Raw genomic sequence first — 27920 nt, 5'->3', positions numbered from 1 at the left:
ACATTCATGGGTTTTCTAGATTTGGTTGCAGGATCAGTCCCTTTCAGGCATTCTCCACATTTATGCAAAAATGGAAAGAAAGAATGCAATTGGCAGCCCTGCTGCTCCTGCACATGCCTATCCCCTTGTAAAGATGTTAGCAATAGCAATAGCAGCTTCATTTATCTACTACTTCATACCACTTAAGCAGTCTCTAAGCAGTTTACAACTGTAAGCTATTTGCTCCCAACAAGCTGGGTACTCATTTTAGCGACCTCAGAAGGATGCAAGGATGTTGAAGGTTGAAACAAGAGGTCTTTCTCATGAAGCCTTCTCATACAATCTCAAATTAGGGTAAAATTCAAAGACAGATGTTCGTTTGGAAAATCATTCTGCATATGAATCTTGTAGCACCTTTGAGACTAATTGAAAGAGAGAAGTTGATAGCAGGAGCTTTCACAGACCTGAGTCTATTCCGAGGAAGGAGACTCAAGTCTATGAAAGCTAATGCTACCGACTTCTTTCTTTCAGTCTCAGTGCTACAAGATCACTTTACAATCTCAAATTAAAGAGCTGGAAGGAATCATTAAAGCCATCTAGTCCAATTTCCAGTCCAGTGAAGAATCCATAGATGTAACTGACAGCATATCCAGCAGGTGGCTATACAAGCTTTATTTACAGATTTCTTTTGAAGGAGAATTCACTTCCTTCCACAGACAGTTGGATGATGCCGTGTCCCAAATTGCATAGGGAGCTGCAGCAGAATAAAGATTACCCTCTCTTCAGAATGCTCCCCTTCAGTTTGGATGGCTATAACCAAAACTGATGCACCAATAGATCTGGGACTCGCCAACTCCCCTTCCCTCTCACATTTAAAAAAATATTCAAATTAAGCTCTCAGGTTTAGCATGGCTTTGTTGCTAGAAAACACTAGTCTACATCATATGTTGGGTAGCTGGGCAAGGAAGGCGTTTGCAATGATGATATCTGCTCTGTTGTCAGGCAACCAAACCTCTCCTGCACTTCACTGGAGGAAGAGGAGGCTGTCTATCCAAGTTCCTGCCTTCTTCAGATATGTCCACCTGAGGGCTCCTGACCTCCACAAACAGATCTGATCTAGGCAAGGTTTGGTGCAGAAGCAACTTTATAAAATAGATGTGTATCAGATAACCCATGTTTAAATTTATGACAAACTACAGATTAAGGAGTGAATAATACTTTATACACTCGCAAGGCACTATTTATTTATGGGTTGTCAGATTTTATTTTTTGAAAACCCAGTATCTCATCGCTCCTGATACAAAAGTGTAGACTTGCCTTTGTATTCTCTCAGCCTGCCAATTGAATTATGTCACATCTTTCTCAAATGGTCAACTTCTTCAACACCATCTCCAACTCTAACTTGATATTAAATAGGTTGATAATAGCTTGATACCAAATTTAATTCACTCTGATTAGCCGGTGTTAATTCAAGTTATTATGCAAGTAATCTGAGAACCACACAAAAAAAAATAGTTATCTTCAGGAGACAAAAAGTATTAGGAAAATTCTATTGCTTCAGTTTTCTCCTGATATCCCACTAAAGTTCATCTTCCAAAATTTCAAGATCCAATGTTATGCATGTTTTGCAAAAACTCCCAATCACAATTGCATGAGAATAAGTCACCTTGCCTTGTAAATCAGGGTTTCTCATCTATTGTCTCTCTTTTTTAATTTTTTAAAATATGTTTATCGAACACACACACACACACACACACATATATATGCACCAGAAAAAAGACAAACAGTAACACTACGACAAATCAAAAACTATATATCACATATTCTCTAGCCTTTAACTTTGAACTTGATACATAATCTCTAAATATTTAAACATCTAAATAATTAACCATAGATTTAAATAATTAAACCAATTTTAACTCCACTGATGGTCTAACCTCACTTCCATTCTACTTTCTCCCCCCCCCCCCGCCCCACCTTTGCTCTTTCTTCATGTTTCCAATTTCAATTTAGTGGCATCACTAAGATTAGTGTCACCCAGTGTGGCAACTCATAGTGTCACACACCCCTCCACTGGCCTCCTTCCATTTCACACCATATAGAATCCTTAGTGATTCTTTTTTGCACTAATGTTACTCATAAAGCGTAATTCCCATTTATCACTAAATGTAATACGCATAGTTGTGACATAAACAACTAGCAAAATTAAAATCATTCCTTCAAATTACAATATCATACACACATCCTAAATACAGTTACATATATATAGTGAATATTGGGTTGAAATGTAATGTTTTAAATATTTTTTTAAAAAAATTAAAATTTCAATATTTAATTTTTTTAAATTAAACATTTTGAAATTTGAAATTTTAATTTTAAAAAATTCTGCATCCTTTCCTTTCTGCTGCAACTGAGCTTCACCACCACCACCACCCACTCCCACCATTTCTTAATGGCCTCTGGGTGGGAGAATATGCAAAAGAGGATTAGTGTCTGCTAATTGGCGATCATTGGCTGCTGGGAAAGCCCCTGCCCCTGGGTGATTTCTCATTTGCATTTGCTAAGTGCTGATTTTGCTATTTTGCAGGACTGGTAGCCAAACTTTGGTAGCCAATATACAGATTAACATGGGAATCCCTCCTCTTTACACAGGGTCACGTAGTGTGTGTGTGTGTGTGTGTGTGTGTGTGCGCGCGCACACACACACATACACACACACACACACACACACACACACGCACATGCCCACTCTTTTCTAGGTCAGCATTCTCTGAAGATGCCAGCCACAGATGCTGACAAAACATCAGGAATAAACTTTTCTAGAACATGGCCACCTTGTTGTGGCCTTTGTGTGCTGTGCCCATAACCCTTGTTGGGGCATATGGAAATGACACGCAGTGTCCACCACAACCACCTGCAGAGTTCAACCACGTCGACAGGACGCCAAGAAGAAGGAATCTGTGAAGATGTCTTCAATTAATAATGACTCTTACAAGTCTTCACTCTAAACGAGGGCTTTAATCTTCCTTTGCAGTATTTACAACATAGATATACACAGTGTATTGGACATCCGTCTCTAATACACACTATTTACACCAGCCAACAATAACACAACCTCTGAGACAGCCACATTAACACACCACCATCTCACTGTCTCTCAGTAACAGACACAGCCCACTCTCAGGCACCAACTGTCTCTCTGTCCTCTCAGTGACAGTTGAGAACTGACAGTTGACAGTTGCATCAACATTCCGATGATGCACTGTTTGAATGCTGACATATTAGCTGCCACTGGAACTGTACATTATCTGCACAACAGTTCCCCCTAGTGGCCACACCAATGTCATTTCCTTACACACATTGCCTGAAAAACCCACAAAAAATTATGGATGCCAGCTATGAAAGCCTTCGACTTTACAATCAAGGCTCTATTGCTATGGTCATAAATGCCCCCACAAACCACCTTAACAGCCAGAAGCCACATCTAGCAAAGAGTCTGTTCAACTGCCGACTGGGGCACAAGGAGGAGGATGTGTCCTGCCAGTATGTAAGGCTGTGACAATAAAAAGCAGCCTTCTTGTTGCAATTCCTCATTGTAGATTCACTCGCTGGTAGGAGGGGGCTGGAAATCTTGTCATTCATGCACCCTGATCAATAGCTGAACAGACCTCCTTCATTCTATGCAGTTGCTAGCTGTTAAGGTGGGGGTTTTTTGGGGGGGGGGGGCAGATGTTGCCTAGATTTCATTAAGGCAGTTATGAATGTGTAACCTATGGTCAGAATACCCCAGGCTGCTCCCAAAGCCTGAATTTCTCTTGTTACCTGTGCATAACATAGCAACGCTGGACAGCTATTTACACAGTGTCTCACTGTACCACCTGCTACTGCCAATGTTGCCACCACTGGCATAAGTCACTCCCCCTGAGGTCAGAAACAAGGTGTCCATCCCTGTGATCACTGCTGGCCACATCACTGTAACCTTGGAGGCAGTTGAATTAGGGCTTTCCCCCTGCATCATAAAGACAGGCGAATGCAAGGGTGGGGGAAACCAGTTCAATTGGCCCATGTAGATATGTCCCTAGAGTTATGCAGCCTTGCATTTTCATGATCCCTACATATTCATTATTTGAGGAAACACATATACATTGTGAAATTCCCCAGCCCTCAGTTACCAGGCAGCAGCCACTGTGAGTGAACAGGGCTCTGTTCCCCTATCAATCAAGAAGCAGCAGAGCCATGTTTCCACCACTCTCCCACAAATGAACTTCAGTGCAAGGGAGAACTGCAACTGAGACCTTGTTTTTGAATGTCACACCAGAGATTGCTCACAGGATCAGGATATAAATGTCCCAGGATCAGATATAAATAATGCAGTTTGACATCATGTCCCATTTGTCTGTGTTTTTAACGTATTGTTCTTTTAATGTTGTGAGTCTCTCTGGGTCCCAGTTCTGGAAAAAGAGCAGGATACAAATAAATATAACAACAACAACTGCCATGGCTCAAGGCTGAAGAATTCTCAGATTTGTAGTTTAGGTATTCTGTAGAATGGAGCCATGGCAGTTAAAGTGGTATCAAACTGAATTAATTCTGCAGTGCAGATAAGAACTGAGTAGTCAATGTACGATACAGTGTGCAATATAGGTAACAGTCTTCATAGGTCTTCTTAATAACATGTAATTGGTGGTCAACATGCTTTGTCACAAACCACTCTTTCTGCAATGAAACCTACACATGCTCTGAATTCTAAGATTCTGCTCACCTTGGTATACAGAAGATTAATGCATTAAGTTAAATGGATTTTATTTGATTTCCACCTTGGTGTGTAATTGTTACCTTTCCCCGCCCTCTTCTCTTTGCAAAACTTTTTTATTTTTATTTTTAAATTTTCCTCTTAAGAGCTGCCTAGAGTCCCTGGAAAATTGCCACTCCACTGGTACAGTGACGAACCGACATCCAAGGGTTCATTATACTTTCAGAGTGAATGGGCAGCCTACAGCCCAAGTCAGAGCCAAGGGCTTTATAGCCCTGAAATAGTCTGGAAGACACACTGCTCTTCTGAGATAAGCTGCAATGAAGTCACTTCATCTCGCTTTTTTCCTCCTGTTCCTAAAAGCAAAGACAGCAAAGAAGTTTGAGTTGTGTGAATTGTATTACAAACTAAGGGTCCTTGGAATGGATGGCTATCATGGTTATGAAGCAAAAGAATGTGAGTTCTGTTTTTTGGGGGGTTCACAAAGCCTTCTGTGTTCTTATGATTGATTTAGATCAGTTTTGCAGAGGGGGTGGTACTGAAAGAGGAATTCTTCTATTTCTATTTTCTGGATCGTGTTTGTTTGTGTGTTTTGTCATTGTTATGTGCTTCAAGTAGCAACCCCATCACAGATTTTTCTTTTCTTTTCTTTTCTTAAATATACACAAGATAAGAAAAAGAAAAGCAGAAAATAAGACAGGAAATGAATAAAATCTGCAATAACAAAGACAAAATGTATTTCATAGTCAGTACAGTGCCAGTAGAAAACCAGCATGGATAGGACTCTGGGGGACTGGAGTTGGAATCCCAGTTTGGCTATGGAAACCCACTGGGCAACTATGAGCAAGTTATACACTCCCAGTCCCAGAAAAAGATAATGGCAAAACGCTTGCCAAGAAAATTCTTTAATCAGTTTACCTTAGGGTTGCAATATGTCAGAAATGTCTTGAAGGCAAACAACAATAACATAGTGCCACACTGTGTATTAACTTAAGAGGAAAAAAGTTAATAGCGCTAAAAGGTACAAGTAACAAGGGTGACCAGGTGTCATAACTGCAAAGGAGGTCAAAGCACTGTAAAACATAGGACATTCAAGAAGAATGTAGAACATTACAAAATAAAAGCTCAAAACACTTATATATATGTAAATTCACACTTGTTCGTCATGCTCAAACTGGAGGACATTTTGAAATTCCTCCTGGACAGAAAGTTGAAATATATGTAGGACATGTCCTGGAAAAGGAAGACCTCCAGTCACCCTGGGTTATATATATTACATTTATGTTTTAGAAAACACTTTAAAATTGTTAGAAATGTGGGTCAGTATTGTGTTTCCATTAGGTATAATTAACCAAATCACCTGTCCTAACCTAACCCATGCCTAAACATGACAAAAGCATAATTCATCTATGTTCCATTTGCTTGCAGAATGGTTCTCCTTCTCCCCATGCAGCTGATGCCCAGTAAAGTAGGTTTGGATAGGGGATATGATTGTGTTTATGCCAATCATGAATATAGAACAGTTACAAATAAATTACTTAGGGCATGTCTACATGGGCCATTTACATTGGCTCCCCCCTTCCCTTCTGTCCAATGCAAATCAATACCCCCAGGCTGCGATCAGGCAAACTGGGTGCCAGTCTAGTAGTTCCAGTTGATCCTAGCTCAAAGGGGCCTTGGTGTGGGTCAAAAAGACCCACTATTTGCTGTGGAGTTTCTAGGAAACTCCGTTGCAACACCTAAGTGCCCCTTACCTTCATCTGCTGTCACGTCTACTGAGAAGATCTTTGCTGTGGCCTCTGATGTGGAAAGGGGCCCCTGCCATGTGGGTGTAGCCAGGCACCACATTTCTACATCAGAGGCTGCAATGGGGGTCTTCACAGAAGAGGCAATGGTGAAAGAAGATAAGGGGTGCATAGTGGTAATGGGTCCATGGTGCAGTGGCAAGCAGGTTGGCAGGCATGTAAGGATCCACCTATCCCTGCGCTAGCCCAGGGCATTGATTTGGATCAGGACCTGGGTCAGGATAGCCCAAGCTTGACCTTTGCTATCCTGGCCCATCTGCTCAGCCCCTACATTTCAATTTGCTGTAGGGTAAAATTGGGGACAATTATTGTCAGTGTTTCATTGTTGTCAAAATGAAGCATGACTAAACCTGGAGCTCAAATTTAAGTGGTTGTTTTAAAAGCACCACTTTCCCCATGTCTTTCAGCCTTATTATATGACAAAAAAAAAAAAAAAAAAAATCAAGAGGCACTGAGAGAGAAGTGGCTTTCTCCTTGCCTTTCTGCATGCTGTCATAGCACTTTCATCCTCCTTCTGGAGGCAGATGATAGTTAAAACATGCCTTTTGCCAGGGAGACAAAGGACACACTTTTACAACCATCTGCCTTGGGGAAAGAACAGATATGCTTCAACAGCATGTATAGAAGCAAGGAGAAAGCTGCTTCTCTCTCAGTGCCTCTTGGCTTTCTTTTGTCATAAGATAAGACTCTTTGTTTTGGAATGGATGTTAAGAAAGAGAAAACAATTTCCATTTCTAATTTTCATAGTCTGCTGCTTCCCCACCAGTGGTTTGTTTGGCTCAGTTCCCAGCTGATGCTAACACTCAGTATTATGCTGTTGATCATCGTGATGTTCCTTACTATGGAATATTCCAGCTGAGTGGCCATGAATGGTGTAATAACGGGAGGCATACCACAAAGAACAAATGCAAAACTTCCTGTAACAGTAAGTGACCTCTTCTTTCTATCTTTGCTTTCTGGCACTCAAGGAAAGTTGCTAATTTCTAAAGGGAGATGTGCCAATGTGTAAGATTACCTTTCAGCCACACGCGAAGGCTATCAGACTGTTATCCACAATAACAGTTAAGAGAGGTCTGATTTGCTTTCTCAGTTGTGGTACAGAAAACATTAATGTAATTGCTGAAGTTTGTCCTTAGCCCTTCTTTATTTTTATTTTGCATATATCAGACTTGACGTCCAAGATAGGATGCCAGACAGACTCTTAGACAGCTTTAGCCCAATCAATTTAGACAAACAATCCCCTATGAAGAACATCGCAAGATTCTACCTCACAGGCATAGGATGTAGCCACACTGAAGAAATAAAGCAGTTTGACACCACTTTAACTGTCATGGCTTCATACTGTGGAACCCTGGGAGTTGAGATTTGGTGATATATTCAGCCTAGTCTGTTAGAGAGCTCTGGTGCCTCATCAAAGTACAAATCCCAGGATTATGTAGGTTAGAGTTATAAATGTGCGAGGCTAGCTTACACATTTATCAATGATCCACAGGATTCCAGTCATCGTCTTGAGTAAAAAGCTGATTTTTATGTCTCTGTGCATCCGTGGGTTGCTTCTCTCTAGCCTAGAAGACATATTCACTATTACAGAGTGGCCAAATCCACCTTTACCTGGCATGTACATGAGAAGGAACAGTACAAAAAACTGGAAAGCATGTATTCACAGTGGAAGAATTTTAAAAAAAACCAAAGTACCATGTGCTATACAATAGTCAAAAACTTTTATTTCTTTACATCCTTCCTTCTAACTTTATTTATTTATTTATTTATTTATTTATTTATTTAACACGCAAAGGTTCATTTCTATAGAGAGTATGGACTGCAATTCCAGGCATTTCTGAGAACTGCCCCAAAAGAAGGCCAACTGGCGATAAGGCCAAAACACTTGGAGCTTTCTAAGGAACAAAGGTTTTTGATCATTGTATAGCAGTGGAACTTTATCTCTTTTCGTTCTTCCAACATACATGAGAAGGCAAAGTAGGGTGAGAGTTTCTCCCTAGGAGCTTATGGCATTTTCTAAGTCTAAGCAAACTGTTCTCTTCAACATGGGTCTACCTCATTTAGGACTTATAGTGGCTTTCTGACTTTTTCTCTACATCAGGATCTGTTCTTAGATATGTTTTCTTCATTCCTCTCTTTCACAGATTTCCTAGATGATGATATCAGAGATGATGTCCAGTGTCTTAAGAAAGCTCTCATAGAGCATGGCTTAAAATACTGGTGAGTGCCAACAGCTTCACTGCTCTTTAAAATGAGTATCTCAGAAGATTATTTAATTGAGTAAAAGTGGAAACTGATTAAAGCATCCATTTTTCCCCTGAAAGGCAATGTAAGAGACTATCCACAACAAATTATACCAGCTTTTTCAGGTTTTTGTTGTTTCCCTTTAAATTTATTTTATATATTGCACACCAGCCTTCCCACAGATTTGATTCAGCCCATTCTGGTATGAAAAAGGATGAGACAAGAAGACTGAGGTACCTAGGAATTTTTTTTCCACAAAATTGGAACAATTCAAATGTGTGGGATAGTCAAACTGGCTGATTTGAAGACCCAGCAATTTTCTTTCTCTTTATTGTTTCATCAGGATTTACCAAAAGTTGCAAACTTTGAATGGGAGTGAAAATAAAACAGATAGATTTGCCTAACCATATCTGAAGATTAAAAATAAAATTTAAAAAAACAAACAAAAATATGGCCTACTTAGCACTCAAAACAATCTGGAATAAAACACAGATCAGGTAGTGAGGTAAACAGATGCAATGGCAGTAAAATTCAACAGAGAGCGATTGAGAGAGAGAAAAATTATTATCTAATCATAACAGGCCCGAAGCAAAATAATGTTTCCAAGAGACACAACAAAAATTTCAAACTCTTAGCAGATAAAGAAACAGAAAAGCAACTAAAGCCTGGAACAAATCTAGGGACTTTATCACGTGGGGAAAACTGGGAGTTTAAACATTGATTATCCCATGAAAATCGTGTAATCGCTATTAGCATTTTCACACAATGTCATGATTAAATTGCTATTATCCCAGGAATAAACAGGCAATAAACAACAACAAATCATTCACGGGGAAATCCTGTGAATGATATTTTGCTGTTCATTGCCTGTTAATGCCCAGGATAATGGCAATTAAATTGCAACATGTGTGAAAATGTTAATGGTGATTTCACAATTTTCACAGGATAATCAATGTTTAGATCCCCTATTTTCCCCATGTGATAAAGTCCTAGGAGGTGCAAGATAGCTCCTGATGTTTGTGGCAGTAGATTCCGCATGTTTCCTGTTCTGTTTCCCATATTGCAGTATACTTTTAACCGTATAACCTTTGAACTTAAGGTGATGAATTTGACATAATGATAACAAGATTTTACCTCTTTATTCAATTGCTCTGTCCACCGCCTAAGAGAGGCCTCAAGCTAGATGGTTTCCCTTCCATTGTTAAAGGTTTATATGAAAGGCTAATCTCTCTGATTTGTAATTAAAAAGGTGAAGGGGGGGTGAGTAATTTCAAACTAGGATTGAAAAAAGTCAATCAAGAGTCTGGGCTGAAGAACTAGATAAAGGTAGAAAAAAATTGTGGAGGTGGCTTTTCATTCTTTTTAGCTGCAATTTACTTTGGGCTGTACTTTGACCCATCAACCAAGACTTCCAATGCATGCTATAAAATTGAGAGAGTTGCACCCTCCTGACCACAGCCGAGTGTGATAACACTCGCTTTTAAAATTAAATGTGACTTTATCCCATTGGGGATAAGTCAGTTTAAATAGAATGCAATAATCTCCATGGATAAACATGCTTTGTTTTCAAAGATATGGTCATGCTTGCCTGGAAAATCAACATGCAACGGCATCTTGTAGCACCTTTGAGATTAACTGAAAGAAAAAAAACTGTTAGCATGAACTTTCATAGACTAGAATCTACTTTCTCAGATGCTTTCTGTAGTCTACAAAAGTCTCAAAGGTACTACAAGATCCCTTTAAATGCTCTGTTTTATTTTTCTAGCCCCAGTGTCTCATTCCTTCACAGGCAAGCATTGGAAACTGACTTGGAGAGGGGATTCTTCCAAAATTGTATCATCTGATTTCAGCCCTCCTCCTCCAGTTAGTCATTTGCATATCACCATCTCTTATTTTCAAACTGGAAGTGATGCACTTGGGAATTCTCTATTATTCCATTTTTTAACAACTCTAAATTGTTTGCTAGTCACTATGCCAGCAAAGTTTCCCAGCACTCTGTTTCCCCCATTGATTTCTGCCTGCCAACTGCCTGCCCCACCTGCACATTACCAGGTTAAGGGTGAACATTGGTCACTACCCAAGAGATGCAGACTTGATGTAATTGTACATATGATGTTATGAAGATTTATTTCCTGTGTTATTTTACCACAGTGCAGAAACATACCTGCACATCTATTTAAAAAACCTATGTGTAAAACTTTTGGCATACAAATACCTAATTCATTATTATTATTTTTCTGTACCCTTAGGAAACATTACAGGAAAAACTGCACCTATGCAGCTCTCAGGTTATATTCTTTCCACTGCAGTTATTACTTCGAAAATGATAACTGGTACAAAAAATTGCTATCCAAAGGCAAAGGAAGAAAGAAATCCTTAACTGTACATATACATTTTCCTAGGAATTAGCAAATGATTGTTCATTTGCATTCTTATGTGCTTCAAAATGCTTCCCAAAGATGAATGCATCACACATGACTCTTTCAAAGATAAATGGATTCCTTTATTAATTACATCAACAATGTATCACAGTATAATCAAAATTTTCAACATCTCATCCAAGATCCTAGTTAAGTGCATTAATATGTAGTCAGGTTGATATGAACTGAAATGAAAGCTGAATGGATGGACTTATTGTTGCATTTGGATTGAGTTGGATTTTTTTTTTAATTAAAAAAAACTCTTCCAAAATGTAATAAGCACAGTCCACCCTCAGTATCCACAGACATGCCATCCACGGATTCAAGCTTCCATGGACAGCAAGCCTGCAATGAGGCAGCAGCAGGGGAGAAGGAAGAGGCAGGAGGAGGAAGAAGAAACAGGAAGAGGAGGAGGAAGAAGTAGGAGGAAGAGGAGGAGGTGGAGGAAGAGGACGAGGAAGAGATGGAGAGGAGGGGAAGAAGCAAGAGGAGGAGGAGGAGGAGGAAATGGGAGGAGGAGGAAGAAACGGGAGGAAGAGGAGGAGGGGAGGAAGAATAAAGGGGAAGAAGTGAAGGAGGAAGAGGTAGGAGGAAGGGGAATAAATAAGAGGAAGAGGAGGAGGAGGAGGAGGGGAAAGCAGCAGGAGGAGGAAAAGCCATGAGGAAGAGAAAGAGGAGGAGGAGAAGGAAGCAGCAGTTGTGGAGGAGTAGGACGCCTGCCTGCCACCGGTGAGAGCCGGAAGGAAGGAAGGAAGGAAGGAAGGAAGGAAGGAAGGAAGGAAGGGACCCATTGTGCCCAGTGGTGGCACAGCCTTGTGGCCGCACCTCCACTGCAGACAATGCAGACTTCTGATCCACAATCTCTTTTGGCATTCACAGGCATGGAGGGTGAGTCCAGAACAGATCCCCTACAGATACTGAGAGCTGACTGTATAGATTAGCAGTTTCATGCTAGATTACTTCTCTTGCTTCCCCCAACTGGATCCTTTGTGCTATAAATGTCTATTTGCTAATGCACTGTGGCCAGTCTCCCAAAGAAAGAAGATTCCATTATTTTGAGTATTTTGATACTAAATTCATCATCATCTATAAAGAAACCTAATGTACATTGACTGAACCAATATACAAACTGCCATTTTCCTTTATTTTCCCCACATCTCTGAATTTCTGCAAGTCACAAAATGCCCACAAAAAAGGAATATTTGTACACATTTCTGCTGAGATAGAATTTTTGTCAAATATACATTTTATAATGCTAATGTGTGCTGTTTGTGTCTGCTTTTGTTGTTGTAAGTTTATGGGTACAAAAATGTAGGTGAAATGGCACACAGAAGAATAAATTCATATGGAAATCTGTATGGATTTCAGGCTGATCTCTGAAATCCAAATTCACAAACTGATGTTGGAATGGAACAGAATGAAGATGTGTCTCAGAAAGGTTAAAAAGCCATATGAAATGTTTAAAAGTTGTAGACATGAGATTATTTGTTCATTTCTCTCCCTGTTTTGGGAGATTATCACACCAGTAAAAGTGATGGGAGCATGAATAAAGAAGAATTCGATGGCCACTTTTTATTCACAGGAAAGTCCCACAAATAAAAAGTGGTTGTATAATTCTATTTTATTTACCCAATGATGATGAGATTATGGTGACACTAGTGCAGTAGTAATAGTGGCATGTCCTGTCAATTTTTCCAGTGTGATAATCTCCTTGGATATCCTATTTAGAAGGGTGACTTGATTGACAGTATACTAAGAGGTCCAGAAAAATTAGAAAGGTAACATTGTCTTTGGCCTCTTGGACATGTCATCCATCAGTATGATCAATTATTATAACACTATGATTTTACTTTAAATGCCCTGGTTACATCTTTTGGAATCCTGGGGTTTGTAGCATAGAGAGGCATTAGAGCTTCCTGGCTGAAAATTCTAAATGCCATAAAGTAGAACCATGGCAGTTAAAGTGGAATCATAGTGTTATAATTATGTAGTGTGAATGGGCCCAAGAAAAATAGCTCAAAGGGTTTCCAGCTAATTTCAGCTATCCAAGTGTATGGACACCAGAAAGGTCATATATTTTAAATGCCAAAGAGTGCTGCTCCCACCACAACCGCCGACACCATCATTTTCATCACGATCAAACACAAAAACATTACGGTCTCTTATGTATGGGAGGTGACAGTTCTCTAGCCAGTCATAGATGGATGAGTTCTCAAAAATCAAGACTGTCAGCCGGTTCAAATATACAGCAGTTTTAACAAATGAAGCAAGGTTTACATGTCCAAAAGAAAAAGAATATTTGTTTCACTTTCCTGGCCTAATAGGAAAACTGTTTGGGGATGGGATGGTGAGGGAGAACAAGTGTGTAGGCTAATGGTTCCTAAGCACTGGTCTTCCAGGTATTTTTAATTTCATCTCTCAGAAACCCTGATTATTGCCAAAGGTGGCTGAGGCTTCTGGGAGCTGAAGTCCAAAACACTTGGAAGACCAGAGTCTGGAAACCACTGGTGTAGTCTCTTCTTCTCAAACTGGCACAATCCTGCAAAAAATGAACTCAGAATTACGCTCAACCATGCTTATATTGGTCTATCACTCTGACTGCAAGGGATCTGTCACCCACAACAAGAACAGCTGCTTGTGTTGCGATTTAGAGTTAAGCTGACTGATTTATAAAATGGGAGCAGATATGAGATTTCCTTTTTGGTAAGAACAAACTGTTCTTCATTCGACAATGCACATCGTAAAAAAAGCAACAAAAGTCTCCTTATCAAGAAATATCATATTATCAGAAAAATGTCTCAAAATAACTATTAGCAGGAACCTCATGGTCTAGAGTCTTGCTCTGAGTGGAACTCTTAACTCTGATAATACACCTTAAGAAACCACAATCTTCTTCATCTTAAACCACAAGTACTTTGCATTGATTAAGGGGGGGAAAGGACAGATTTTGTACTATAAATCAGGGGTGGGGAATCTGTATCTTTCCAGGTATTTTTTGGGCAGGAACTCCCATTGTTCTCCACTACTGACTAAGAGGGTTGGGCTGATGGGAGCTGCAGTCAAGCAATTTCTGGGAGGACAGACATTCTCCATCTCACCACAAAGAAAGAAAGAAAGAAAGAAAGAAAGAAAGAAAGAAAGAAAGAAAGAAACTGTGGGCTATGATGGCCAAAGTCAAGTCATTGTGAGCATCCCAAGTGTATAGTCAGAAATGGACAGAGGACTTTATGAACTACTCTGCCCATAGGCTCAGAGATTTTGCTTGAAGGCAAGGAAAATAGGCAGTGGTGAAGGACTGACATCAGGTGCTTCTAGACTCTCACCCCGATGGGTCATGTTTAGACTAGACTTGGGTTATAATTTGCAGCATTCTCTATGAAACTCTAAGGAGGAAATCTTTGAGGAATTGGGAATTCTGTATGTACTTCTACACGATGTCCATCAACAGTCCTAAAATCATTACAGGATAAATCCTGGCACGGAAACAGATGCCATCATTAAAAGAAACAAAAGGAGAAGTCAGGAAATTGGGGGGAAAAGATGTATGTGTCCGTTTTTTTAAAGGCCACGTTGTCAGTCCTTTTTACAAGGTATCTAGCAATTGTGAGGCTTCATAGATTTTCTCCAGTCTTCATCCCACGCATTCTTCGAATGTAACATTCTCTAATGAAATAATTAATTTTGTGGCACATTTGAATTATTGAGAAAATGTTGTGGCTGCCATCACAAAATGGATGCCATCGGGGAAATGCATAATGGGTGGGCATGATGGGTCACAGAACATGTATTTCAAAAAGGCAAACTGATGAGGCTGTGGGATTAGAAACTTTCCCACAAACCTGAGGTAATGTGAAGTGGTGTCTGAGCCCTAAAGGAAATAAGAAAATAAAATATACCATGAACAAACAATTTTGTACTCCAACAAAACCTCAGTCACAGAAAAGAAACATTTTTCTTGGACAGTTTTTCCCTATCCCAAATCTCCCTTCCTCTGAGTGGTGACTATGGTATCCCATGTCAGTAGAATGGTAAATCCACCCTGGGGTATATACTGAATTTTTAAAGTGATATACCCTACTCCTTTTGCACCTTTTTTAATTGTTCAGAATAAAACCTGGAGTGGACTCATTGCCTTGCTGACATGGGGAACACTAACAGCCACTGCTCTTTCTCTCCACCTTATGCTGGACCATCATACCAGCTCTCTCAATTTTTCTACCTTCATCCATGGCTTTTTGTTATCTGCTACTCCACCCTTGGTGCATGTTTTCCCTTTTCCCTTGCTTCTCCCTGCCTCCCCACAGGGCCTCCTCTGTTCTTCCACTCATTGACATGAGCACATCTATTCCATTTTCCAATGTGTCCCTGCTTGTCCTCCTGCCCTCCACAATATGTAGCCACATCTTAGCCACTTTAGAGGTCTGTGTTCCCCTCTATGACCCTGTGTAAGATAGTCCCATCCACCTCAATGCCCCAGACCATTGATCACGATCAGATGAAATTTTTACTGCTAATTTTATTATTGTATTGTGGGAGGGTTAGGGTTTTTGTTGGAATTATTATTTTTGATTATAATTGTATTGTTTATTGGTATTGGTGACTGTATTTTATCTGGTTGTGATCCCACCTCGATCTGCATGGAGAGGCGGGAAATAAAAATAAATTAATTTTTTTATTTTTCATTTATTTATTTATTTATTTATTTATGAAGCCCATGATCCAGAGGAGTAGCCCAGAAAGCTCTTTTAAATATCACATTATATTTTAAAGGTATTGTTTCACTTCAAACAAGTGCCAGGTGACACAGGAGAAGAGAACAATATGTTTAGTCAGGTAAGGTAATCACTTTTACTGTATTATGGAGAGATTGTCCATAGATAAAGTATGACCCCCAAAAAAGATATAAGACCCACTGTTCCAAGAGGGATATACGTTTGATGTGGGAAGATGTGGGTATTTTAAAAAAAACTGTTCCTGCAGCAGAGCATATAGGTAAGTGCCAACTTGTCGCTAGAGGAGTTAATCCACCTCTAAGACCTTTCTGATGAGCCAAGGATGCTTTTTGCAAAGCAGTGAACAGCCTCAAGCCATGAACTATAAAAACCCTTGCACTCTGGGCACACCACTCTCCAAAGGCGTGCAGCAATGATGATGCTTCACCATTCCCTATTCTGCTTACTGGTTTTAGCAGCTGAAGCCAGAATATTTGAACTATGTGAATTGTTTTACTATCTGAGAAGTCTTGGACTGGATAGCAGTGGAAAAATTCCTTTAAGTCACTGTGAGTTCTGCTTGTGATGGAATATCTTACCTTCTACTGTGAGGATTAATTAAATTAATATCCAATTTATCGTAAGCTTTTCAGGGAAGAGTGTGTGGTTTATATATATTTTTGTTCCCATGTATACAAGTGATTGCTTGAGAAATGTTTATTATCTTTACTGATATTGAGGAACATTTTCATGTCACATGTCCAGTTTCAGAAAATGGAATTATTTATAATTTATTTGCTTAGTTCTACTGATATTCTACCTTATATAACAATCCCAGGGCAGAGAATGACAATGTTAAGGCAGCCATCAGTGACAAACAATGATGTGATCCAGGGATGTGGGGCAAAATTCACTTGGAGACTTAGACGTTTATAAGTGGATTTATCTCTAGGGAAAACAGAATTTAGCCAATCTCTAATATCCATAATTAGCAAGGGATTGTCATGATAATAGTATGTAGAAGAGCAGAGACCATTGTGTATCAAGACCAATGTGCATTGGGATGGCTGCTAGGGAGCACAGAGGCATATTGGTAGAGTCCAATGCACAGTGGGACACTGGCTAGGGAGTGCTGGTAAGCAAGAGTAGATCCCAGCACCCACAAGACACTCTTGACAACGCTCTGTTATGCATTTCCACAATTTGCTAGAACGGCTTCATAGCACCTCTGCAATGTAGCTAAGTACAAGTTGAATCTCCCTTATCTGGAATTCCAAAATCTGAAATGTTCCACAATCCAAAATTATCCACAGGGGTGGCTAAGATGGTGACACCTTTGCATTTTAATGGTTCACTGTACACAACCTTTCTTTCATGCACAAAATTACGTATATAAATACCTCCAGGCTATGTAGATAAGGTGTGTACAAAACATAAATGAATTTCATGTTTATACTGGGATCCAATCTCCAAGATATCTCATTATGTATCTCCAAATATTCCAAAATCCAAAAAGCTAAAAAAAAAAAAAAAAACCCAAAACACTCCTGGCCCCAAGCATTTCAGATAAAGGAGGCTGGGACAGAGAATTCCACCTGTAATTCTTCACTTATTTTGTTCACAAAGGGAACAGTGGGCAATTTTAGCATCCTGCTGCAAGGAAGTCTAAAAAAACTGAGCAGTTCTCAAATACGTTTTGTTGTTTGGGACTTAGTTGGTGCAAAATTCTCAAAATTTTACACACAATATGTCCCGAATGACAAAGCTTCCCATAAACCTATCAATTTCCAGGCGATTTTAAAATGCATTGTTCTACCATTTTTGAAATATTTTAGAATAGTTGAATACTGTCAAATATTTTCCCTTGTCGCTACAAGCATGTAATAAAGCCAAGAAACAGTCCACTGAGAGACTCATTGCAACAGCAATTAGCTACTAATTAATAAATCAGCTATCAAGAGTAAAAAAAAAGTCGCTGCAAAATTTGAAGGGTTTTTTGTTGTTGTTGTTTTGCTTTTAAAGGATTAGAAAATGTTAGAATTGTCATAGGCACTATGGGATTCTGTGAAATGGCAAGGATATAAACCAAAGAAGCATTAGGGATGAGAAGTAGTGGTTGATGGCTTCCATGTCAGTGGGAGAGTAAATACGTTCCAGATGGTAGTCTCTGTTCCAGAAGAATTATCGAAGTGGAATAGGTAGAATCCTATCCCTAAAACAGTTCCAGCATCTTAAAAGCTCAAACTAAATCCCAGGATGGAGTCACCATTCACTAAGAATTTTTGTACCTAAATCAAACATACTCACTAAAGAGCTTTAGGGACAACATTTGGGAGAATTACCAAGAATGGGTACTTCAAAACTAGGAGGAAATTCAAGAGCAGGGAAATTCTTAGGGAGGGAGATTGTGGCAGTTACCAGCTAGGAAAAAGAAAAATTAAAGTAGGGAAGGAATGGGTGGCAGAAGAAAGAGAGATTGGGATGAAATTTCACGGAAGCTGGAAAAGAACAGACATTATTCACTACATATAATTCAAATTAAAATTCTTCTTCCAGGTCATGAAAAATGAGAATGGGTGAACTTTTTATACATTATAACAGTGTTAAAATAATTACCCAGTATAAGGGTAAACTTCATACCATTGAAGTTAATACCAAACCAAAAAGCAAATAGCTCATTTGAGGAGGAAAAGGACCTTAATGTAAATCCAATTGCTAGTCCCAAGTAGAGTGATGGAAATAAGTCAACATTTTGGTAATGCCTCAAAGATTCCATCAATCTGGTCTAATTTGGATTCCTGTTGGATTTCTTTTTGCAACTACTCCTCCTACTCCTCCTACTGCTACTTTGAAAAACACTAAAATGAAATTGGTCTAGAAAAGTCCTATGATTTTCAAAGGGCAGGATAAATTCTTAATGCAGGTACACACTACAGATTCGAGCATGCTGTGTTTCAGCATACGGACATTGCAAAGTCACATAGCCTATAAATCACAGGGAACCTCAGTCATATTTCAAAGAATTTTGCTACTTTAATGGGAAAACAAGAATTGAAAATGCAGAGAAGATGTAAGATGTATGTCTTATAACACACACACTCAGGTGATCCCTGGATTATCCTATGCAAATACTTATACCCTAGTTAATATAGTCATGGCTATCTTTGCTGAATATGTGTAACTTATCATCACTGAAAGAAAAAGCATATACAATTATTATTATTATTATTTAAAATATTTAATGCAAGTATTTAGTTATTTCAATAACATGCAATAAGTCAATTTTGTCCTAGGAAACAGATATCAAGAATTAATAGTTGCATAGCAAAGAAGGAGAACCCTTATATGAAAGCACTAGCTGCAGCAAAACTAAATATATAAGCTTAACACATAGCACTTGGAGGAAAGGGAATGGAAGGGAAACGTGTGTTGCTGCATGGGAGAATGCCGCCGATGCAGCCGGGACTCCCAAACCGTTACCCAGACGTTCCACAGCAGCCAATTTTGAAGGATGGTTCAAAACTGTCCTTCAAAATCGGCTGCTGGGGAATGGTTTGGGGACTCCCGGTGGCATCGGCGGAATTCTCCCGTGCGGCAACACATGTTTTCCCCCCGTTCCATTCCCTTTCATTCTGATCAATTCCCATTCCTCCGAGTGCCACACGATGGAATCCACACATGTCAACTAACCGCTCATCTTCGTGTTTTTTCCAAGTATTTTGAATAAAATTGAGGCTGAATTTTTATTACACTAAGGACTTTTTCACACGGGGAAAATTGGAAGGTTAAAGTGGTGCCAATGCAAGGTCATCCAGGGCATTAGGGACAAGTTTGTAGACTCCATGCAGAATGTGAGGTGAATCAGGAAATGAGCGAATTCACAAAACTACTGTATTTACATTTCCATTTGCTTGTGAATTCACTCCCTTCATGTAATGGCAGCCTTCTGAAAACCAAGCTTCTGGATGCCTCCTGTTTCCAGATTTCTCAGGGTCCCTTGCTGTGCCAGGGAGAAGGAGAAAGCCTTGTTCTTAAAGGGATACACATACGCTTCCCTCGCCCCCCTTGCCAGCCTCTAATTAAGGGAACAGCTGTTGGGAGAAGGCAGGGAGAGGACGTTTTGGCATTCCTCCTGGACAGGAGAAAGAACTGGAGGACATGTCCTGGAAAAGGAGGGCATTTGGGAGTTTCAGCCCTCTGTGGAATCAGGCAGGTTTATGGACTCAGCCCCCTTCTCTTTCTCTCTCTCTCTCTCTCTCTCTCTCGTGTGTGTGTGTGTGGTTTGATGGAGTTTGCAGAGGGAAGCCTCATCCTGCCTTCCTCTGACACAGCTTCTGGGGCAAAGAGTTTTTTCCTCCCCATTTCTCTTCCTTGCCTGGAGCATCTGGGTGTGTATGCACTTGTGGGAATGACAGTTTGGAGCATGCGCAGAAAAGGTATTTCTAAGCTAGCAATGGGGGTTTGTCCTCCTCCGTTTGATACCCAAATTCACATTGGACCCTAAGTAATGTGCCTTTAACCCCTTGTTGTGCTCTTGTGTGTGATAACCATTAGCAAATGGGCTTCCTTTTCTGGGATGCCAGCACTTTAACCATTTTCAGTATGGAAGCACATAGGTCCGCGTGTGAAAAAGTCCTAAAAATGTTTTTCTGGCATTTCTGCTCTAGAAATGATTTTAAGAACCCAACATTCTCCTGCATTTCTAATTTCTTGCATTTTGTTTCTCTTACAGATGTCTGTATTGCCATGCACACAAGTCATATGGATACTGAGTACTCTGATATTACAGGTGGCATTCCTTACTATGGAATATTCCGACTGAAAAGCACCGATTCATGCAAAAATGGAAAGCGTACCTCACGGAACAAATGCAGGATTCACTGTGATAGTGAGTGCAACTTTATGCTGCTTTCTTATTTGGGATGCAAAGTGGTTTATCTGGACAGGGAGCAGTGTGAAGGCATAAGCCAGTTCTGGGAACCTCATCTTGTGCCTTACCAAGCCATTTCCCTGAAACCAGGATCTAATCCTAGATGTCTGAAGGCAGGGTATGTCACCAATAAGGGCATTTTGCCTTGCTCATACCAAGCCATTCCCATTCTTATTTTCATTCAATGTATTCTAGGTCCAGCCCTTCAATTTTGAAAGGAAACGAAGGAGACATTTTCCCATTATAACTTAACAACCACTAAGATTCTAGATCAACTAAGTAGCACCCCCAGTGTTGACTTATTGGGCAGCAACCGCTAAAAGCAACAAAGATCCATTGTCCTGTCCAACGGGGCACAGGAGACTGACATTTCTACTCCCCTCCTATGAGCAATGCTCTGCTGTGATCATCAGAAGCAGGAACCCTGTCACAATCCCGCCTCACACTAGAAATCACTATCAGGAGGGGAGTGGAAGCATCATTATCCTGTGGCCTAACTGACAGGAAAACAGGCCTCCATTGGTCTCAGCAAATCATGACTGGAAGACTTTTATGATCCCTGTGTATTCCCCACAATAGAGACTGTGAACATGAGTCAGTTACAAATGTGTAACTCTAGATTACATATTTATAACTGTGTTCATGAGTTCTAGCCATTCTTTTCTTCTCTCTCTCTCTCTCTCTCTCTCTCTCTCTCTCAATCCACCTCACCAATTTTTTTATACTTACTAAAATCAACAAAGATATAACTTGTAGCTGGAGGATGATTGTACCTGGAGGGCACCTTGGTTATGTTTGTGCATCATCTGTAGTGAAAGATAATGAACTGCACCATCACTTAGGTGGCTTCTCACTGACCTATGGAGTACACATGCTATTTGGATGGGAGAGGACCTTCTCTAAGTAATTCAGCAGGTCTACTCATGCTGGGATAAACAACAGGATTTAGCCCAAGCCAAGTATGATTTTGTTTTAACATAATGCCAAAACTCATCTGCCAGGTCCATGTGGACTTTAGCATGACAGAAACCATCCCTGGGGTACAACATGGAGCTCGTTGCTGAGGAAGGGGAGGGGTGCGAATAACACAAGGACAACCAATTGGCAAGAAAAGGCCACAACTTTATTAAATACAGCAACAGTGAAAACAAGAGGGTTGGCCTGAAAGCATGAGGTCTGGATCTGACATCCACCAACCCGCGTTGGTCAATGAACCGAAATGCCTGGTAACGGCCAGGCTTCAGGATGACAGAGGGGTAACCGTCCTAAAGTGTGCTCGCCACTTAAAGAGCCGGCTATGCGCATAAGTGCATCTTCGCCCCATGTCACCGGGGAACACTGAATCGACATTGCCCCCGCACTGGCAACATCACTAGCCCTCAGCCCCCCCCCCCGGGTCCCAGTGGGACTCCCAATCCAGTGCTCAGCAGCACAGAAAACCATGTCCATCAGATCTGAGACCTATGGTGCCACCGCAGGAGACCTCCTCCTAAGAAAGTTGTGACAAAGAGTACAAACAAAACAAGGGGGGAGGGTGGGGAGCTGGCAGAAAATGGCGCCAAAAGCCAGCGCGTCCCAGGCCTAAATAGGCCCATCCACCAATTTTGTTTTAACAATCAGGAGCCAAGGCTCCATAAATTGCACAATCGGGGCCACTTCCGCCCACGCAAGGGAGGCTGGGAAATGTAGTACCAGCCAGGAAGTGGCCCAGCAGTGTAGCGCTTCCACGCACGCTCCCAGAGGAGTCTGAGAGCTGTAGTCCACACCACGTGGACTTAAAGTGCCACCGCTTGCTACCGGGGCTGCACGCCCAGCACCAGGTAGGAGCCTGGCAGGGCCGCGGGCTGCAAGGCAAGGAACCTGCCACCACCGGGCCCCAATGGAAGCCGGCCTGTCCTCCTCCCACAGCAACAGGACCAGCCCGGTAAGTCGGGTGGTCCCATTTATCTTCCCACTTAATATTCCTCCATTACTATCTTCCACAGGGTTCCTAGATGATAATATCAAAGATGATGTTGCATGTATTAAGAAACTGGTCAAGAAAAAAGAGGACCTAGATGCCTGGTGAGTAGTGTCATCCAAAAAAGTAGCTGAAATATTATTTAGGAGCTTATTCCATGCCTTAACAAATTGATTTACCTCTACCTGGCTTAAATCTTAATTCGAGTGGCATCCTGATATTATCGCAAGGTTTTTTCCCTCCTAATTTGCCACCCAAATACAGCCCAGGTCCATCCCCACTTCCAGGAGTGCTCCAGTGGCCATTTTTTTTAACTTAGGCCCTTATCACACGTAAGATTGGAACTGTAGCCCTTTCGTTACGAGGGGGAAGGAGAGTGACTTCAAATCCAAGGCAATTCACGTGATGAATGATCACACGTGAAGAATGAAACTGTGGTGATTCCTGAGTCAAAGTGGAGTGAGTGCACATTGTATTACCACACCAGTACATACTATTTGGATTCAACTATTCAAATTGGGACCCTTGTGCATGCTCAGTGGGGCTCTGAATGCATCATGAACCTTTGCACTTCTGGGATGAAGAAGAGGGCCACTGCCTGCTTCCACTTTCACGTGAATGCTAGCCTCACGTGAATGACAGCTTCACGTTTCTTCCTCCCTTCTATTTTCTCATCCCTGGCAGCCAAATTCAAACGGGTCCTCCGTGTCAGAGCCCCCATCCATTTCAGCCACATCTACATCTATCCTCCTGTCATTCTCCTCATCTGAGCTCTGGTGTCTCAGCAAACTAATAACTTATTATTAGTAGTACTATTATTATTATTTTAAAAAGTAATTATTATTAATATCATTATTATTATTTTAAAATAATAAATTATTATTACTATTATTTTAAAAAATATTAAATTATTATTATTAATATTGTTATTATGAGAGTTGGAGTTTGTTGTGGGGTCCTTGGCTTGAGGCTACGGAATTCTGGGATGTGGAGCCTCCGCCCCAGCCTCCAGTGGCCCCCTCCTTTGCTCCCATCCCTCCCTCCAGTCTCCTGTTTCATTCCCTTCATCCCTGTCATCTACAGTGGAACCTCGCCTTATGCGGGGGATCCATTCCGGACACCACCACCACCACCCCCCCGCATAAAGCGAATTCCACCTATGTTCGAGCCCCATTCAAGTGAATGGGACTCGTGCATGCAGTGGTGCGGTTGCGCAGTGGCACACACGCATCACGGGTGCGCGCCCCATTCATCCAAATGGGATGCAGCACCCCTTGCACCCCGCATGCTCCCGCACAGTTTTGCACATAAGCTCAAAGCCACATATGACGCGGGCGCACTGTATATCTAAATGTACCCTTCCGAGCACCGGAAGCAAATAGGGCAAAATTGTAGCGCAGCATCATGGAAAATGTGGGACCTTGGAGGTTTGGGGAGGGGTGTACTGGGACGGAAGCAAAGTTGCATTCCACACCAGATCAATTTGGAGTGAAATCGAAGTGAGCTTGAATGCAAATTCTGTGAATTCACTTTTTACCGAATTCCCCAAAGTGAGGAGTCAGTTTGGATTCACTGTGGAAGCGCCATGGAAGCTCCTTCCATGGCGCTTCCACAGTGAATCCAAACTGATAGAAAGGAATCGCATGTGATAATGCATCATGTTATCATGTGAATTTGCATGACTGGCCCCGCAGTCACATCAGATCAGAGATGCAAAACCGTGTGATAAACACCTTAGAAAACAACTGGATCCAAAAAGAGCCAGGAGGAGCACTCCTGGAAGCAGGGATGGACCTGGGCTGTATTTGGGTGGCAAATTAGGCAGCAAAAACCTTGCGATACTATCAGGATGCCACCCGAATTAAGATTTAAGCTGGGTAGAGGTAAACTGATTTATTAAGCCATGGGTTAAGCTCCATAAGCAAGACAATTTTTTTAAAATGTGTTGCAGAAAAAGCTTGGCCAAGAGCCTACACTGCAGGGTGCAGGGCTTAACATTCTGTCCCTGCACTCCTCCCCTGCTACCAGGCAAGAGAGCCTGCTTGAAAAGTCAGGCATATGCTCCTTTGGCCCTTTAGTGGTTGAGGGAGGATACTAGGCACATGGGTAGCACTTGATGAACCTCTAGTTCCCAGAGCAAACAGAAGCCATCTTCCTCCCATATCTCCCAGGGAATATACTGGTGGTCTAGGAAGGAAACAGATGCTCTTTTTCCCTACTGAGCCAGATACTGCTGAGGCGCTTTGTTTTATCCCTCAGCCACTAAATGGCTGGACCCTCAGGGATGCTAAATGGCTGAGGGAGCATGCACGTCCCCTTTGCATGAGGTTTGTGGGACAGAAGGGAGGCATTTAGAGCATCCTCTGTCTAGATAGATTATTTTTAGCAGAATTAGCCTTGGGAGAATAGTGAAGGAGGGCTTGAAAACCTTTCAGTGCCAGGTTGTATCAGTGCATCTTTAGTAAACAATGCAGTAAAGCTTGAGCTTGGAAGGGGTGCATTCTGCTCCAGCTGATCTTACTTTAGCCACATGGACTTGTCTATCATAGGCAAGGTAAGCAGTAGCTGCCTCCAGATTCCCTTACTAAGCATGCATGAACAGCAAAACAAAGAGAAAAGAAGAGAGCAGGAACCATGCTTTGTGGGTGACCCCAATATGTTAAAGAAACATGGATCTCTAAGGGCTTGTACAGACCAGCCCAAAAGGCTGGCCTGTGAGTGGAGTCAGGGCACAGCGTCCTGGTGATGCTTGCCCTAACTCCACCCCCAGGGTGCCATGATGCCATGCACCACTCCAGACAGTGCGTGGCATCATTCTGCACCTCCGGCACTGTGTCCAAATGACACAGCACCAAAGGGGCACCATAGAGCTGTGCCATCACAGCTATGGCACCCTTTGAAAGGTGCAAAAAGGAACCACTTTTTGCTTCTCCTTTTTGCGCCCTCCAAAGGCCGGATCAGGGTTGCAGTGTAAGGTTGCCGCAGCCCAGATATGACCAGGAAAGGGCAGACTTTATAGTCCCTGTCTGGCTATCAAAAGGGAAATCCAAAGAAGAGTGGAGACTGTGAAAGAAAGAAAGAAAGAAAGAAAGAAAGAAAGAAAGAAAGAAAGAAAGAATCTCTGAATGCATTTTAGAAGAAGCTTTCAAGTGGCTTCTAGAAGATTGGAAACATTGTTTATTTATGCAAGTGACTTAGCTGACATGTCATTTCCCATGTGTGCATTGTTTTGGAGAAAGTTTTGGACAAAACTTTGCTTAAAAATATTGAACTGCTCTTCTTTATTTCTTTATTATATCATGCCTTTCTCCCACTACAGGGACTCAAGGTGGTGAACAGCAAATTTAAAACAATACAATTTAAAAACAATACGAAAACATTCAAATGTACAAATATAACCTTTAAAAAACGATTAAACAATTTTAAGTTAAAACAGCCATACTTTAAAGTATAAAATATGTTAAAAACTCGTTAGAAATTTTAAAATCCAAACATCTTTTAAAGCCCAACTCTTCTCCATTTGAAAAAGCCTGATGGAACAAAAATGTTTTTATCTGCCACCAAAAGGAGAGCTGGGGTGGGCCCATCCTGGCTGCTCTAGGAAGCGAGTTCAAGAGTCTGGGAGCAGCCACCAAGAAGGCGTTCTCTCTTGTTCCCAACAAACAAGCCTGAGATGTGGTGGGATAGAGAGAAGGTCCTCTCTTGAAGATCTCAACACTTTAGTGGGTTCATAAAGGGAGATACAATCCTTCAAATAACCTGAACCCAAGCTGTATAGAGTTTTATATGTCAAAACCAGGACTCTGAAGTGCCCAGAAACAGACTGGCAGCCAATGGAGCTATTGCAACAAGTCAGTTGTGTGCTCCCTACAGCCAGCTCCAGTTAACAACTTGGCTGCAGCTCTTTGGGTCAACTGAAGTTTCTGAGCATTTTTCAAAGGCAGCCCTATGTAGAGCACATTACAGTAATCCATTTATTTATTGTGGTGTAAGAACTCGGACCTCCACCCCAATATAATTTCTGCATCTGGTATAAAAATGTCCTTTCAAGAAATAATGCCCAGGAATACATCTACTTTTTAAACTTAGGCTGAGCCCACACTGCAGAGATAATCCAGGGTGCTCTGCTTTAATGGCCATGGCCGAATGCTAGGAATTCTGGGACTTGTAGTTTGTTGTGGCACCCAAGCTCTCTGAGAGAGAAGGCTATGTGTCTCATGCAAGAATAGAACAGAATAGAATAGAATAGAATAGAATAGTGTGTGTACATAAAGTTTCATTGACTCACCTGTTCTCTTTTCCTTGCCCCTTTAGGCCACACCACAAGAAGTACTGTAACATCTTTGTTCTCGCCTATATTTCTTCTCGATGCAAATATTTCTTCCAAAGGGATAAATGGTTCCACATATTATCCAGGAAGGGAATACAGAATCCATTACACATACAGGCTAAGAAATGATGGCCATTACTTCTTGCTCATCTTTTCATGTGTTTTACACCATGTGTTTTACATTTCTTCAGAAACCATATAATTAAAGCAGGCCAAGACTACAGTTGTGAGTCGGGGTCTCTTCGCTTGTCTTTTCAAACTGGTTCCTGCTTTTGCTTTTGACTACAATTCCTTATCAGGGTGCCACATACATGTTTGCCAATCTCCTAAAGAAGGAATATCCTGCTGCTTCCAGTAGTAAGCATATTGGACTGGGATCTGGGTGATCAAGGGTTAAATCCCCTCTGATTTGTGAAATGCATTGGGAGGTTATCTCAGCCTAACCAACTTCACAAGGTTGCTGTTTGGATAAAGTAGAGGGAGGATATCCATGGATTCTGTTTTGAGATCACTGGAGGAAAGGCAAGATATAAATGAAATAATATTTTCTGACTGATAACATGTCCTTTTTTAAAAATCCTTTCTATTTTTCCTGTCCTCTGTATTTTTGCTTGTGTGTGTTGTTTCCCCTCCTACCCTTTAACAGTTGTGGCATCTGTTGGGTTGTTGGTAGTGCTCAGCTGGGAGGTACTTGTGACTGTGAGGCAGTACAGACCAATACTTAGTGATGGCCTGACTGCGTTCTAGGGGTGAAGAAGGGCTGAACGTTTACATGCTTGAAGCCCTT

At 41.1% G+C, this 27920-nt stretch overlaps 2 protein-coding genes across 7 annotated transcripts; both read left to right on the top strand.

Moving 5' to 3' along the window:
- Positions 1-3261: 3261 nt before the first annotated feature.
- Positions 3262-11656, top strand: LOC149322848 (lysozyme C, milk isozyme-like). Of its 6 annotated transcripts, none has more exons than XM_089509507.1 (5): positions 3262-3278; positions 4879-5188; positions 7304-7462; positions 8682-8757; positions 11031-11656. In XM_089509507.1, exons 2-5 carry the CDS (start codon positions 5053-5055, stop codon positions 11188-11190), a joined length of 531 nt encoding a protein of 176 aa, XP_089365633.1. In that variant the 5' UTR covers positions 3262-3278; positions 4879-5052; the 3' UTR covers positions 11191-11656. The 6 variants fall into 6 exon arrangements, with proteins under 6 accessions (XP_089365633.1, XP_089365621.1, XP_089365602.1 ...); XM_089509495.1 differs by lacking the exon at positions 3262-3278 and adding an exon at positions 3458-3522; XM_089509476.1 differs by lacking the exon at positions 3262-3278 and adding an exon at positions 3505-3526.
- Positions 11657-16346: 4690 nt separating this feature from the next.
- Positions 16347-27262, top strand: LOC149322847 (lysozyme C, milk isozyme-like). Its single transcript, XM_089533572.1, has 4 exons — positions 16347-16482; positions 20646-20801; positions 22829-22907; positions 27118-27262. The coding sequence occupies exons 1-4, from the start codon at positions 16347-16349 to the stop codon at positions 27260-27262; spliced, it is 516 nt and encodes a 171-aa protein (XP_089389698.1).
- The last annotated feature ends 658 nt before the right edge of the window (positions 27263-27920 follow it).

The sequence above is a fragment of the Sceloporus occidentalis genome, unplaced genomic scaffold, assembly GCF_023333645.1.
Source record: "Sceloporus occidentalis isolate IW3139 unplaced genomic scaffold, rSceOcc1.0.p SCAF_1, whole genome shotgun sequence".
In the NCBI taxonomy this organism is placed as follows: domain Eukaryota; kingdom Metazoa; phylum Chordata; class Lepidosauria; order Squamata; family Phrynosomatidae; genus Sceloporus; species Sceloporus occidentalis.
This window is presented reverse-complemented; position numbering and strand designations above follow the sequence as displayed.